Genomic DNA, 15,944 nt, shown 5'->3' on the forward strand with positions numbered 1-15,944 from the left:
CAGCCAGAAAGTCAAAAAGACAAAGCCATTTTAATATTCAGAGTTCTCTAGAGTCACAGAACGTAAGGAATGTCTGTATATTAAGGGAATTTATTGTAATGACTTATAGTCTGCAGTCCAACTAACCCAACCATGGGCAGCTGTGAATGGGAAGTCCAAGGATCTAGCAGTTGCTCAGTCCCACAAGGCCAGTTGTTTCAGCTGCTCTTCTGTGTAAGCTAGAAACCTGAAGAGGTAGGTTCCAACAGATGTGCTGGCAAGTAAGTACAAGCAAGCAAAAAAAAAAAAAAAAAGTGAGCCTTCCTTCTTCCATTGTCCTTATGTAAGCCTCCAGAAGAAGGTGTGGCCCAGATTAAAGGTATATACCACCACCCTGGATTTGGAACTTGCTTTGTCCCAGGCTGGCCTTGAATTTAGATCTGCTTGCCTCAGTCTCCTGGGACCAAAGGCATGTACAACCTTGGCTGAGCCTGAACTTTTCATAGCCACTATGCCTCAAGATCTGGATTAAAAGTGTGTGTCATCCCATGTCGAGATCCAGATGAGAAGTCTGTGTCTTCCAGCCTCAAGTTCTGGATCACAGGTATGCCTTCCATTTCTGGATTGTAGTTCATTCCAGATGTAGTCAAGTTGACAACCAGGAATAGCCATCACACCATCTACTTGTGATTCTAAACTAAAATAAGATAGTCACCAACATCTCAACTACAGCTGTGCCTACACACCAAAAGACTGCTGGATTTCAGGGCACCATAAAGGATAATTTAAACTATGCTTCTCACTTTGTACATAGAAAATGAGGTTCTAAGAAAGGACCTCAGGTTTCTAAATGTTTTGGGGGGGGTTGTTTGTTTGTTTGTTTGTTTGTTGTTTGAGACCTAGCCAAGGACTGCATATTTGCTGAAATTGTCAACCCAACATGGAACTGGGAAAAGGTAAATATTCTGCCAATACGATGAATCTTTTCCTTAGGAAACAAGGTTTTCCCTAATGTGAGTAGCAGAAAGTCCTGTATAGTGGATATGCTGACCTGTCCTTGTGACTCATCCCCCACCCACCAAATACAGACCAAGAAGTCCTCTCTAAGACCCCAGCCTGGACCTGAACTCCTCTTCTGTAAGACTCATGACTTGTTATATACTATCCACCACTCACAAACACTGGGACCAGGGTCTCTTCGTTAGCATTGGTTGGCTTTCTTCTTCACACATGCAGATTCTCAGGACACTGTCCCTTTGCTTTTTGGCCTAAGCTCTACCTCCTCATCATCTGAGATTCCACGCAGTGGGGTGACGCTACCATTGGCCCTGTTGCCCCTGACACCCCACCACAGCATGAAGAATGTGCCCGTGGATGAGATACAGAGACAGACACAAGATGCAAGTTTTAAATATATCCAACTTTATTAGGAGGAGGTTGCTGTCACCTCAGCAGCCAGCTCCCATGTATACACAGTATACACACTCAGCCAGTCACCAGACCCTCTCATCCTTCTGCAGTACACGAAATGCAAAAGAAGCAAGCCCAAGGGGGAAAAGGCTCTAGCAACAGTATCTAGAGTCTCCAGGAGCCGACTTCCACGCTGGGCTCCTTCCAGCCTCCTCCCCAACATGATGAGCTCCATAAGAGGAGGGTATTTAGGTCCAAACCCTCCGATCAGTGCACACAATAGGCAGAAGAGACTAGGGGATCCCTAACCCAAAGTCTTACTGGTCCATAACCCAATGAAGATACTCCTGGAGCCCCCAGAACATCCTTCTCCATAAGTGTGAGACATCACTTTGACTTTTTATTCCATCATTAGAAACCTGTGCCTCCACCTCAGCTCTGCTCAGCACAGGTTGACAGAAAATGTTCAAAAGCAAGACAAACTTCCCAAGTTGTCTTCGTCATAGTTCTTTTCAAAAGAAGAAATTTTAAAACAAAAATAAAAACTATTGTGACAGGAAAAAGAGTGTGGATACCTGGCATGTGTCAGGGAAAAGAGTGGCCATCCCTCCTTGAAATGACTTGTAAAACAGCTGACAGCAATGCTGTTAGAGGCCAGTCACCTCAGTGAGAGCACCTCACTGCCCACCTGCCTGTACCTCGACCCTTTCCACTCAGCCCAGCAGTGCCTCTCTTCACAGGGATAGAATGCCCCAAGCACAGGGCACCATGTTCTCATCAGCAAGCAAGGCTCCCGTTCAGCCTCAGGCCCTGGGGACCTTTTGTCACTACAACTCTGAAGTACTCATTTTGTCGCTATAAATCCGAAGTATGATGTCCTTTGCCAGTGATGGCATCCCAGTCTCAGAGGGTCGCATGCCCTTCCCCCACTGTAGGAGTTCTGTTCTAGGTCTACAGCCCAGAGACAGACCAGGGTTAAAATAACAGTCTAGAGTAGTCGTTCTCAGCCTGTGGGTAGCGGTACCTTTGGAGGTCAATCTACCCTTTCATAGGGGTTGCTTAAGACCATTGGAAAACATAGAAATTTACAGTATGATTCATAACGGTGGAAAAATTAGTTATGAAGTAGCAATGAAACTACTTTTATGGTCGGGGGTCACCACAACATGTGGAACCATATTAAAGGTTGCAGCATTAGGAGGCTGAGAACCACTTCTCTGGGGGCTAAGCTGGTATGTGGATTCTGACTACTAGGGAACATGTTGTAAAAGGACTGACAAAGACCCTCCTCCTCCACAGTGAAGACAAGGGTTTTGGTCTTGTCTCCATCTAGTCCTCCGCTGAGGTCCTGGATGTACTGCCGAGTCTCTGGAGATGTCCTATATACATTGGAGCTTCCAAGTCTTCAAGAATTACCCTGCTATAAGAAACACCTGGATTTCTTTTTGACTGCCATGTCTACAAGAATGACAGATGGGTCTCCAGTGTCCCAAGGTCAGGGTACTGATTCTTAGTGTTTCCTAAAACCTGATCCCAAGGAACCTGAGGAAGAAGATACCCTACCCGACTCTGTCTTTGTATTTAGAGCCCCAGCTGATAGCCAGGCTATGGGAATCAGGAAAGCCACGCACAGACTTATTTCCGTGGCTGGGCACATCCAGCTGAGACTGGTGAGAGCACCAGGTTACTTCTGTCCTAGAGAGCATGATCTGAGGTAGCAAACAATGAAGCCCGTTTACCTACCAGAGAGCTGAAGGCCGGGAGACATAATGTAGCATGCCCACAGGAGACAGCAGGAGCTGCCAGAGTAGAAGGCTGACTTGCCAGCATGTGGGTTCTCAGCACCTCACCCTCCCAGGCACAACCACTCCCTCTCAGTGAGTACCGGGCTATGGTCACTTTGGAAGGTCCCTAGGGCAGTGCATGCTCTTCATCATCAGCCTCTCTTACATGTTCCTTTCTAGATGGCCAAAGTGTCAGAACTCCTTTTCGCTATACCAGGATGACATTCTTCCAGGTCAGACCCCACAGCTCCATACCTACTCATCCTAACCCTACTGAGAGCAGAACCCTCTAGAGCTTTTGTGTTCTCTGCTTCAGCCACCAAATCGTCTCCCCTTTGACGTGGCAAGCATCTGTTTGTCATAGTTGCTCTCTCTTGATCAACAAGTGGTCCCTGTAGTTTCTCTGGCTGCCTTCGAAGCACCAGGGGCCACATCAAGGCTTCCCCAGCTGCTCTAAAGTCTTAACCATCCAGGTTGCAAAATGTTGGTCTTTCAAGGAGGACCAAGATGGAAGATGAGCAAACAGAGAAGTTGCACCCAAATGAACCCAGTCTCATTGTCCCTTTGGCTTCTAGTAACCCCTGAACAGTTTTACTCTTAGGTCCACATCAGTCAAAAAGAAAGAAGGCAGAAGGCACCACCAGACCCCTGCCTTGTTCAGGGACAGCTCAGAGCTCCCGGGACCACCTGAGGGTGCCAAGCTGCAGGCCATGGCTCTTCCAGCAGCCTGTGACCTCCATTATGGGGGCCAAGGTCCCTGAAGTTCTACACTGGAGGCACCCAACTTCCTGGTTCCTTGGAAGCTGGCCTTCAGCACCTTCTGCCCAGCACCCTTCTGTTGAAGCCTCTCCCCACAACTGGCCCGAGGAGCAGGGCATGAGGTAGACTGTGCATTAGTTAGCTTCCCCCTGCCCAGTCCAAGGAGGAAGGAACCTCTCACCCAGACCCATGGTCCTTGTTCTGGATGTGAGTGACACTGTGACACAGACCACTGGCTGCTGTCCTCTGCTCCAGCTGACCACAGCACCAGCACAACAGCGGGTGGAGACTAAAGGAGTAGAAGAGACACCGAGTACCCCTCAGCAGGGTCTCAAGACGCAGAAGTCTAATTCCTGGGGCTTGCGGCGTAAGTCACACTGGTCCCGAGCCAGCAGCCTGCCTCCGTGGACCACACACTTGAGCGGACGCCTCTTAAATCCACGGCCACAGCTTTTAGAACAGGGCGACCAGTTGCCGAGCTCCCAAGTTGGGCAGGGTTCCCCACAGGCTCGCTTCTCCAATGGCCGATGGTCTACATCACAAGCAGAGGCTCCTTGCTGCCCTGGGGAGTCCCGGCAGTCCACTGCTCGCTTCTGTAGGCCACTGCCACAGCTCACCGAGCAAGGCCCCCAGCTGCCTGCCACCCAGCGCGCAGGAGGTCTGTTGTCTGGCTGCTCTACTTGGTTGGAAAGGCTGAGAACACTGTTGCGCAACACGGGGGAACCCCGAGGGTCCTTGGGGCGAGTGGACTTGTCCTCCCGAGGTTCTTTGGGCAGATAGAAGGAATAACGCACACGGGGCGGTGTCATCTTCCCCACGGACAGGACCTCCACGGTGAGTGGCTCCAGGATGGGTCGAGAAGCCTGCAGGCTCTCCACTGCAGTGCCAGTGCCACTATAGCGTAGTACACTGCCTTTTACCACCAGGTCCCGCTCTACAGCAGATACCACAAAGTGCCCATTGAGCAGGTATTTGCCTTGGCTGTTCTTCAAAGCAAGGTAGTTGTCATCTCCAATGAGCCCCTTGTAACCACGCTGACGGATGTCAATGCTGGAGGCGCCAGCAGGGATGGCCACTACAAAATTGTAGCCGTGCCTGGAGAAAAGAGATTGTACATTATACAGATGCCTGAGCTAACGCCCTTCGTCTCCTTTAAAGTAATAACTGCTTGTGGGTTTGGGATACACCACAAAAACAGTGGCAGAGCACAAAGCTGATTGATTAACCAACACCTTCCAAGGGTCAAGGAGGCAGAAAGCTGAAAGTTAGGCCTGAGGTAAGCTGAATGACAAGGCTGTAGGACCTTGTGATCTTTTAGTCTTCCTGTAAATTTGTCTTTTTGAGTGAATCCGAAGTATAATAAAATCATAAGTTTGAAGCTACCATTCCTCCTTGTCTCGTTATTGGTCTTGGAAAAGTCTCAGCATCTCTAAGTCTGTTCCCTCGCCCACTAAAATTCTCGAGCTACACTGTGCTAGCTAGTTTTATGTCAACTTAACTCAGGTTAGAGTTACCAGAGAGGAGAGAACCTCGGCTGAACAAATACCCCCTAAGATCAGGCAGTAGGGAAGGCTGAAGGGCTAATTGTTCTTAATTAGCAATTGATAGAGGAGGGCCCAGTTAAAAATAGAGCCCATAACCACACACACCCCAAAATTGGTGGGGTGGGGGATGTAAAGAAGCCCACAGAACATAAATCACAGAGCGTAGCCCCTGACCCAGAAGACTTGCTAGGCATCAGCTATTGAGTGACGACCAAAAAGGACAACACTCAAGTTCAAAGTTGGTTATTGGATGCATTTCGAGTGATGACCTTGGAGTCAGGGTCAGACATCTTGACTCAGATACCAATTCCCTGTAAGTAAGTCAGCTAGTTGCTGTGGGTTACTTGCATCCTCATCTACACAGGGTGTTAAGGCTCCATCAAGTTCCTCTAACTCCAGATGTATCCATCCCTCTCTCTGCATGTCCCTCAGAACAACAGCAAAAGAAAAACAAAAACAAAACAAAAATAAAACAAAATCCTGTATCTGCAACAACTGAGCTCTGAGAAAAGGAGCTGGGGGACCGCCCTATGCATCACCCCTAGGGGCTGAGTAGAGGATGTCATGTCTAGAGGGGACAGTCCCACTTCAGAAAGATCATCTGGTCTTTCTAACTTCAGCACTTGGACCCAAGAAAGTCAGGACAGGAACTCAAGCAGGACAGGAACCTGGGGACAGGAGCTGATGCAGAGGCCATGGCGAGGTGCTGCTTACTGGTTTGCTCAGCCTGCTTTCATAGAACCCAAGATGACCATGCCAGGTGGCTGGGCCCTTCTCCATCAATTGCTAACTAAGAACATGCCCTTCAGCCTTCCCTACCACCTGATCTCATGGGGGTATTTGTTCATTCAAGAGTCCCTCCTCTCTGACAACTCTAACTTGAGTCAAGTTGATATAAACCTAGCTTGCACAGTATATCTCAAGAATGCTAGACAGATGTTAACAACATTTCAATCCCCCTGAATCTCATCTCCTGTTGAGACTTGTCTTCATGCATTCATCTTGGTATTCATCTTTGTTTGCTGGCTGGCTGGCTGGATGGATGGATGGATGAATGGATGGATGGATGGATGAATGGGTGGATGGATGGACACATAAACAAATGGACGGATTATCCTCCTAAACAGAATATGAGTGGCCAACAGTGATAGTATGTGCATTCTTATATTCACTCTACTCTAACCCAAGCTTTCAATGCCTAGGAGTAACTCCACTTCCACCACCCCCACCCATTGCCCTTGCCTGTATCCTCCAGGCCCCAGAGCTTACTTACATAGGCTTGGTGAAGAGTCCTGTCACCCTCTTACAGCTCTTATTGTCTCCACCACACACACCACATTTGTCAAATTTCTTCTTGGAGCCCAGATTCCCGTCGCAGCCAGCCTTGATGCACTTGCCTTGGACACAGACCGAGGTGGAGTCAGGAGTACACAGCGTACCATCCACCACCTACAGCATCCCCAAAAAAGAAGAGGGAGGTAGCTCAGTGAGAGGCTCCTCTGAAGCCTAGACGCTGCCCAGGTCTATGGGTCTCCTGTCCCTGCATACTCACCTTAGGTGCTAGTACATAGAAGTAGCCAGTCCCATTGGCTCGGCAGATGAGCTTACACTTGTCGCGTGGTGACACGCCTGAGTACTTGGGTACCCATGCCACAGCTAAAGTGAGCCGGTTGGTGCTGTGGTTGTAGCCATTGAAAGCTTCACATTGCTCTTCCCGGAAGCTCTTGCCAGAGGCTGGACAGGGAGAACACACATAAAGACAGCTGAAAAGAGGAGCCCGGAAGGTACAAAAGACAGCATCCTCCCAAGGAAGCTCAGCTCTGAAATCCCCTCTGCCTCCATGACAGTGTGGAGTCATCCCCCACCTCCCAAGATTTAAGCATCCTGGAACACGCCATAAGCAATATGTCTCCACCTCCAGTTATCTAGTCTCAACTCCCCTCTCTAACAGGTGTCCTGAACATTTTTTTTTTTGATGATGAAACCCTTCAGCAGCCTATTAAGTCTCTTCTCATTACATTGTTAAATGCCTTACACAAAGTAACAAGAATTAAACAACTACTGATATACTTTGAAACATACTTCTGATGGATGTATTCTTTGTAATTCCTTTTTAAAAGAGACAATATTCAATGATGGTGCAAATAATTTCTGTGATCTTGACGTAAGGAGGAGCATAATGGCATTTTGAGAATTCTTCAACAATTGAAGTACCATGTAAGAAAATACTCATAGTTTCAATTTATGACAAAGTCACAGATATTTCTACTTCTACTGTCCTTTGTTGCCTAAGTGAAGGAAATATTGGTCTTTAGAGGAAAAGATTAATTTAAAAGTGCTGGGCTGCATGTGGTAGTGCATGCCTCTAATCGCAGATCTCCATAGGCAGATCTTTGTGAGTTCAAGGCCAGCCAGGGGGATACACAGTGAAACCTTGTTTCCAAAAAAAAAAAAAAAAAAAAAAAAAAAAAAAAAAAAGTGCTAAATTTCTAATTGGAGGGGAAACTAAGTTTTAGACAGAAGCATCATTGAAAATTAAAATGTAAAAATTTCCCATCCTGTTCATGGACTCTGGATTCCTGCTTAAAAGGTGGGCTTGTCAAAAAAGAAAAAGTAGTAATGTAAAAACTATGAAGACTTCTAAAGGCCCACCCCTCCATTCAGTTGGTCTCCCAGTCTGAGCACCAAAAAGCAAACACCTTTGCCAGAGTTGAGTGGCTAACGGAATGATGCCAAGAGCAGTCTGCACTTTTCTCATTCCAGCTCTTTCCTGGGAATTAGGATCCTGACAACAGTATTTGTGACCAAGGGTAACCTCCAGGCACACGGCCCAGAGAGGCCCAGGCTACTGCTGCCCTGTGTCTCACCTGAGCTGGGGCAGGACTCCAAGTTGCAAGATCGGTATTTCACTCTTACTCCCTCGCAGTACTTTCCACCGTTGGCAGGGGTAGGATTGCTGCATTGCCTCCGGGCCAGCTGCACGCCCCCACCGCAGGTGCGCGAGCAGGAACTGTAAGGCTCCCACTTGGCCCAAGAGCCGTCCACCTGTGTGGAAGAGCAGGTTACAGTCTGGCAGGGCCCAGGTGTCAGGTGCCACACCCAGCCCCTCACCTACGGAAGCTCCCAGAAAAACCTATCCGTTCCCAGCCCACCTTACTAGAATGAAGTCCATCTTGTATCATGAGATAAAAAAGAAAGGAGGGAGGGACGGAGGGAGGGAGAGTGAGACAGAGAGAGAGAGAGAGAGAGAGAGAGAGAGAGAGAGAGAGAGAGAGGCAAACAATCTGTTTTAAGATCCACCCAACATTTCGATTGATTTATCAGTCAAACACTACCTGTTCCCAGTTACAAATGAGAGTGCTGAGAAGAGACATCTTAGGTTGTGAGCCCAGAGACCCAAGTTTTACACCTGCCTCTGCCTGCTCCACAGGAGTGCGCTTAGCTGATGGCCAAACCCCCTAGCTCTCACCCTTGACCTGCAGAAAATGAGGCCAGAAAATGAGGCAGAAAATGAGACTGAAATTGGGTGGTCTGGATGAGAGCCTCTGGCCCGCCTCTAAGCAGGTTTCCTGAGTCCTGCCCCTGTGTGCATTTAGTATAACTACAGTCCTCTCCAAACCTTGGTTAGGTGCAAGCACCAGCCAGACCAGTATACAATGTTACCATGGGTGTTCATTCTTACTAGTAAATGTTCTATAGTCTGACTTTTTACCAAACTGATTCTGATCTCCATCAGGAGCTGCCTATGAGGAAGTTTAAGCAGCAGCCTTATGTTAGTTAACCTTCCTAATGTGTGTGCCCAGAGAATGTGTTAGAGAGAACGGAGCAACCCCAAGCCACTGTCCAGTTTTGGAATAAATTATGAAGTGAGTTTGTGTTCATTGTCATTTGCTCATAAGAGGAGAGAAGATTTATAATCTTTGCCATATTTTTTGTAGGATGCTAGTATAATGTCGTCTCGCCCCCTGAACACATGTCAGTGGGGCATAGAGAAGCAGCTGAGCTGTACAGCCCAGCAATACCGCTCTCACTCACAGAGCATGTATATCTACAGAGTGACCAAACTGCATGGACCTATGAAGTATAAACGCTCCCTCCTTCATCCTGAGAGTCCTCTCTGTCTGTTCCTCCCCGATCCGAGCTCCTCTGAAGCCTGCATAAGGGTAACCACCAGCTAAAGTGCTCTCTCTAAGGTCAGCAGTGACCATCTGAAGATCGAGTGACCATGTCCAGGCCTTCTTATCTCAGCCTCTCTTCAGTATACAACACTGCATCTGCAGCTTCTAAGCCAAAACCTATTTGATACAATGTTTCCATATATTTGAACAAAAGCTTTCACTGTGAGTCTTCCAGTCATTCACTCCTTCACTGAATATTTGCTGACTTTCTACTGCATACATGCCATAGGTGCAGCAAGTCCCTGTCCTAAACGCCAGGACAGTCCAGCAAGGGGGACATAAAAAATGAGCTGGAGTTTGTGCATATCTGCTGGGGTTAAAAGCAGGTGGCAGTAGTGGTAACAGAAGTCTTCATGTAAGAGGCTTCTGGGTTCCCAGACACACATCTGCCTAAAAGAGCAATGGGTATGAGCCAGGTAGGTATTACGGAGCGAGCATTCCAAGCAGAGGGAGCAAGGGATGTGGCTAAGAAAGTATGTGCCCGACATGGAGGGTCCAGGGTCATCATAGCAGAACCAATAGGATGCCAGAAGCAGCTGTCTCCCGCCAAGCTAAACATAAAGGCCCTATAGGGTGCAAACAGAAAAGTGGCAGAGTCTAACTCCTATTTAAACTGATCCCACTGGCTGCTCTGTTCATTGCAGTCTGTAAGATCAGAAACACAGAGAGCCGCTGGGGAAAGACTGCCAAATTCCAGGCAAGAGGGAATGTGGCCTGGAACGGTTTGACAGCAGGGAAGCAGTGAGAAATGAGGTTCCGAGTCAATTTTGAACACAGGGTCAATGGGAATTGCTGAGATATCAGATGTTAAGTGTATGAGAAAATGGGTTTTGGCATAAACAAGTGGAAGGTACAGTTGCCAAAGCAGGTTTAGGGGATGTGGTGAGGAGCCCATTTTTATAGCTGCCATGTTTAAAATGTTTATCAGGTGTCCAAATGGACTTGCCAAGATTCATTTAAACATAGAAGTAGTTCAGGGCTGGAGACGTGGCTCAGCGGTACACAGCTTATCTGGTGTGCACAATGCATAACACCTGAGGTTGACCTCTGCCCCCCCTTCTGAGTCTTCAGGGTTTTCATTTAAACTGAGACCAGTGAGCACAATCATACATTTGACTCCAGCCACATTCACCTATGTAGACACACATGTGGCGAAAGAACTGGACTGAGCCAAGGTGGTGACTAATCTGAGAGACTATGACCCAGAGAGACGGGGAAGGGGTCAAAGGTGATTTTTGACAATGGACTGCAGTCTCTTGGCACAACAAGGAAGAAGTGGGGGGTCATGAGAAGCAAACAGAGAAAGACAGTTATGTGAGCAACTATAGGTCCAGACTGAAGAATTGCTGGAATCCAAAATGCTAGATAGAAATAAGTGGAACAATATGCTACCAGGACAGACAGATGTTATGAACGAGGATGCTGAAGGAGTCCCTCAACGTTGTAGTCACTTATAGGGTAACCCACTGGGCTTTGGCTGTACAAGGTAATGTTCCCTATGACAGGGGACTAGACTTCAGTCTACCTGGCGACCTGAGTTATATTTTGTTTTCTCATCATGAATATTTCTTAAAGTCCCAAATTTAGATTTGCCCTGGTAAGGAGGTACAGGTTTGGTTAACTATATGTTCTCAGGTCAAAGAAAAGAATTTTGAGAAAATAATTCCGCACCACACCCATTTCCAGACAGTGGATGGGTTGGGTACTTGGAAAACATTTGTTTGTAATGTTGCCACTTTGCACCTGACCTCTGCACTGTGTCTTCTGCCAACCATGGATGAGGGCAGGAGAGGGGCACTCGTCCCCAGGGGCAAGGATGGTCTTCTGGTTCCTGCTGAGAAAGTACGGAAGCCTTTGCTTCCCTAATACAAAGTCTAAAGAACATAAACTCTGAGTTGCATTCAAATAAGACTTGGGTGCTGCTGGTCCAGATTAATTAATTGCTAGTCTTGTTTATCTGGAAGGAAACTTTGGTTCAATTATATTTCATCTAAAAAAAAAAAGAAGCACAACTGTATCTGAGTTCAGGATGTGTCCGATCACTGAGGTACATGCTTAGTGTTTGCTGCATCTCTTTCCTATGCTTGGCTCATCTGTGTGATCCCACCTCCCTGGGAATGGAAGGGGTTGATGCGGGAAGAAAAGACAGAGCGGAAGAGAGAGCTACTCACGTTAAGACTTTCATCTCTATGCCAGAGCTCCTCCCTGCACAGGAAAGCCCAGGGCTTAGAACTGAGAATCCCAGTCCTGCCCAAAGACTCATCTCCTGTATGCAAAGCCTCATGACATTATCTAGCCTGCTACAGTGTTTCTCCAGTCTTACTGTTAAAAAGAAGATAGGGGACTGGGGGTGGCATGGGGGTTTCGTGGATAAAGTGTTTGCTGTGCAAGTACAGGACCTATATTCAGACCTCCAACACCCACGTAAGTTTGGTGTGGTTGGTGCCTGTGACCTCAGAGCTACAGAACAGAGATAGGTGTAACCCATGGGCTCACTAGAAAGTTCTAGATTCAGTGAGAGTCCCTGTCTCAAAAAAATAAAGTGAAAACCCAGTTGAGGAAAACAACCTGACATAAATCTCTCGCAAATGTACTTGGACAGGCACACACACGTATCTCACACACGCATACAACACACACATACATCATACACACAAATACATACATGCATATCACACATACACATTCACACACATACATCACACATAAGCATACATCACACACATACATCACACTCATGCATACAACACACACACACACACTCATACACACTTGCATATCATACAGTCATACACACACATACATCACACATAAGCAAACCACACACATAACACATACACAGGAGAGAGACAGAGACAGAGAGACAGAGAGAGAGACAGAGAGAGAGATTGGACCATAGACAGCACTGGAGTCATTGCAATGCAATGTGGCAGTCATAGTGTGACCAGCAACTTCCATCAAAACCAAGGCAGTAAGGCAGTGAGGTCCAGGCCCATCCCTCTCCCAGCATTCCCTGACACAAAAGCTCACCCGGTACTTGTTTGGGTTGTGTCTCTCCACGCAGGCTCCCTTGAGGCAGAACTTGCCCTCCCCACAACTGGTGCCATCAGCCCAGGGGAAGTGGCGAGTCTGGCACACCATCTGCCCCTTGGCCTTGCCAGTGCACCACAGCTTTGTACAGTACTGCATATATGGGCAGGGCTTAGAGCCCACCCCAAAGGCCAGCTCGCACTGCTGGCTCAAACTGTAGCTTGTGCCCGGCAGGTCCTCAGGCAGGGTGATGGGCTTGCTGGGCTGGTCCAGGAGGCAGTCACCTGCATAGATCCAAGGACATTTGCTGGGACAAGATGGAAAAGGTGAGGCCTGGCTGGCTGGCTGGCTTATAATGTAAATGGTAGGGAGAAAGTGAAGCAAGGGATGACTAAAATAGATCTGAGTCAGAACCCAAGTCCTTGTCACCTTTCAGGTACAGAGGACATCTAAGGGGGTAGTAAGCATTGCCACCGAGCCCTTCCCACCCAGCCCTGCTCCTCTCCACCACCTGGCTTACCATGCCCACTGTCCAGGAAATCAGTAATAATGGCAGCGCTGCAGGCTGACCAGGGGTTGGCACGGTCAATCTGGATGAGGGTCGGAGACATCATGTGGTTGGCTCTGAGCTTCCCAAACACCTCCTCACACACCTTCACGTTGTCATGGGGCATGTTGAACACATGGCCTGTGGGATGGAGCAAAATGATTCAGGAGGCAGGAGCAAAGATCTGAGAAGAGGCAGGAGGGGTTGCCGGAGGCAGTGGGAAAAGCGAGGAAGCCCTCTGATGGTTTTCAGTATTGTCTGCTTTGTAGATGTCCTACAGACCCCGTGCTCATGTCTCCCATCTCCTCCATCAGGCTGTGAGCTAGGTAAGGATGAGAGTGTGTCACCTTGTCTTGAATGTATTCTCCCCGAAGTACCCAAGTGTCATCCTGGCTACAGCAATTAGAAAAGAATTAAAGCCCATCCCAAGGCAGTTGCTGGCCCTAAGAAAGGATTCTGACATCTCCAGCAGAACGGTCCCCTCCCACCAAAGCACCCAGCACAAATCCAGATCAGCCCAGAGGTAAGCTTCCTTCCCTCCCTCCCGGCCTTACCCAGCTCATGGGCAGTGGTGAAGGCTGACGGAAGCCCATCGTCCTCGATGACAGAGCAGCTTCTCTTGGGATCACACATGGTGCCCACATCAGCCATACCCAAGGTGTCACAGGTGGTAGCCCCGCATAGGTCCTGCCAGGTGGAAGAGACAAAACACCAGACTAAGGTTAGAAATGGTGACAGAAGGGGCCCGAAGAAAAGGAAGGGCATCCAAGGGGCATTTACAGTTGCCAGCCGGCCAGAGCTTTCGAGCTAAAGGCTCGTGGAACTATTCATGGAATCAATCCAGGCCAAAGGAGATGGCCCCAAGAAGAAAGCTGTGTGGTTCACAAAGAAGAATGTACCCTACCCAGGGAAGTCCTGTGGGCGGAAATTAGGAGGTTCAAAATTAAACTACAAGGGCCACATCTTTATATAGAGAAAGTCAAAAAAAAAAAAAAGTGACTCCCACAGAAGGATGAGGTTGTGATCAGGGCTCCAGGAGGCGTGCTGGGGTAAGAAGCAACCACATTCTCCATCCGCAGGCAGCTCTGAGCAGTCTCTATTTTTGTGGAGTGACTGACTTTTGGACAACTATGAATTAAGTTCAGATTCCCAGCCATAGGTTGGTCAGCCAAAGATCTACCCCCGCCAGAGACTTGGCTTCCTTGGGCTGACAAGGAAGCAGAAAGAGGTGGACCTGAGCCACTGTGTACACACAGTTAATGAGCTACCACAGCTCAAGGGGAACACGGACTCAAGGGTTGCTAGGGATAGAAGGTAGAGATCATCATCTAAGCAGAAGGGTCTCTCCTTTGTATCTAGAGGCCTGATGCTACAGAAGCTGGGCCTCCCAGCAGCACACTGCATTAGCAAGTACTTCCAGGGGATGCTAAAGCGATTTCCAGGGATGGAGATCCCAAAGACCTTATTCAGCACTATAGGCCATGGATTCGCCTAATAACCTTGAGAACTAAGAAGCTGGAAATGGGGTAAAACACTCATGCACAAATTGTCCCCCTGAGAAGATGGATGTTAACTCTTTTCTATGCTGTTGTCTTTAAAAGATATGGAGATTTGGTCCTCGAATCAGCCTTAGGAGGCAGATATATTATCTTATCTATTTGCAAACTAAGGTGCATAATTAATGATGGATGGGCATTGTTCACGAAGTGCCAGCACCATGCCTGCCTTTCACATGCGTGACCCCATCTAACCCTCACTGGCTAATTATCCCCTCCCAGAGACGAAGAAGGTGATGCTTCGGGAGTCTCACATCACATATAAGAGTCATGAGCTGAGGGTCTGTGTGACGGGATTTGGATGTCCCCACCAGTGGCTCAGCAATACTTGAGAATAAGATGTCATGTTCTCCTGTGAAATCTAGGTGAGTATGCATGCAGAAGTCTACTCAATTTTGTTCCGTATGTGTGTATGTGTGTGTGTGTGTGTCTGTGTGTGTGTGTGTGTATGTGTGTGTGTGTGTGTCTGTGAGTGTCTGTGTGGTTCTCTGTGTGTGTGTCTATGTGTGTGTGTGCCTGTGTGTCTGTGTGTGTGTGTGAGTGTGTGTGTATGTCTCTATGTGTATGTGTGTATACATGTGTATGTCTCTGTGTGTGAGTGTGTGTGTGTATGTATGTCTCTATGTGTATGTGTGTCTCTATGTGTGTGTCTGTGTGTGTGTGAGTGTGTGTGTGTGTGTGTGTATATGTCTCTATGTGTATGTGTGTATGCTTGTGTGTGTAAGTGTGTGTTTGTATACATATATATGCTATCCTGGGGAGAGATGGGAAGCAAAGGGTTAGTGGGGCCAGAAGGCATGGGTCATAGTACAAAAAGAATCAGCAAAGTTTAATCCAGAGCACTCAGAAGTTTACCACCCGAGCAGTCAAACAGGCAGATGATAGTCACACCTCCTAATGAGTTAATTGTTTTTCTGGCCGGAGAAAACCATGAGGGTGACCAGCCTGAACCCAAGCAGTCAGAGTCAGTGACAGGCACTGTGAATGCCTGACCTTTGTTTTACTGCCTGTGTGAGTGATGCACCTCTTTCACTTCCAGGAACTTCACTCGAGACTTCAAATTCACCGCCTTGCCTTGCCTTGCCTTGCCTTGCCTTGCCTTGCCTTGCCTTGCCTTGCCTTGCCTTGCCTTGCCTTGCCTTGCCTTGCCTTGCCTT

General features: G+C 47.9%; 1 protein-coding gene across 2 annotated transcripts in view; it reads right to left on the reverse strand.

Annotated features, from left to right (window-relative positions):
- Positions 1-1,378: 1,378 nt before the first annotated feature.
- Positions 1,379-15,944, reverse strand: part of Adamts15 (ADAM metallopeptidase with thrombospondin type 1 motif 15) — a 23,645-nt gene continuing 9,079 nt past the window's right edge. For both annotated transcript variants that reach the window (XM_021172773.2, XM_029482087.1), the window contains exons 2-8: positions 13,786-13,918; positions 13,205-13,372; positions 12,685-12,968; positions 8,344-8,521; positions 7,029-7,210; positions 6,750-6,925; positions 1,379-5,027 (exon numbers count right to left, since the gene is read on the reverse strand). In XM_021172773.2, the coding sequence (XP_021028432.1) occupies positions 4,253-5,027; positions 6,750-6,925; positions 7,029-7,210; positions 8,344-8,521; positions 12,685-12,968; positions 13,205-13,372; positions 13,786-13,918 (1,896 nt within the window). In that variant the 3' untranslated portion in view covers positions 1,379-4,252. The remainder of the gene's footprint in view (positions 5,028-6,749; positions 6,926-7,028; positions 7,211-8,343; positions 8,522-12,684; positions 12,969-13,204; positions 13,373-13,785; positions 13,919-15,944) is intronic.

This window comes from Mus caroli, chromosome 9, assembly GCF_900094665.2.
Source record: "Mus caroli chromosome 9, CAROLI_EIJ_v1.1, whole genome shotgun sequence".
Classification (NCBI taxonomy): Eukaryota; Metazoa; Chordata; class Mammalia; order Rodentia; family Muridae; genus Mus; species Mus caroli.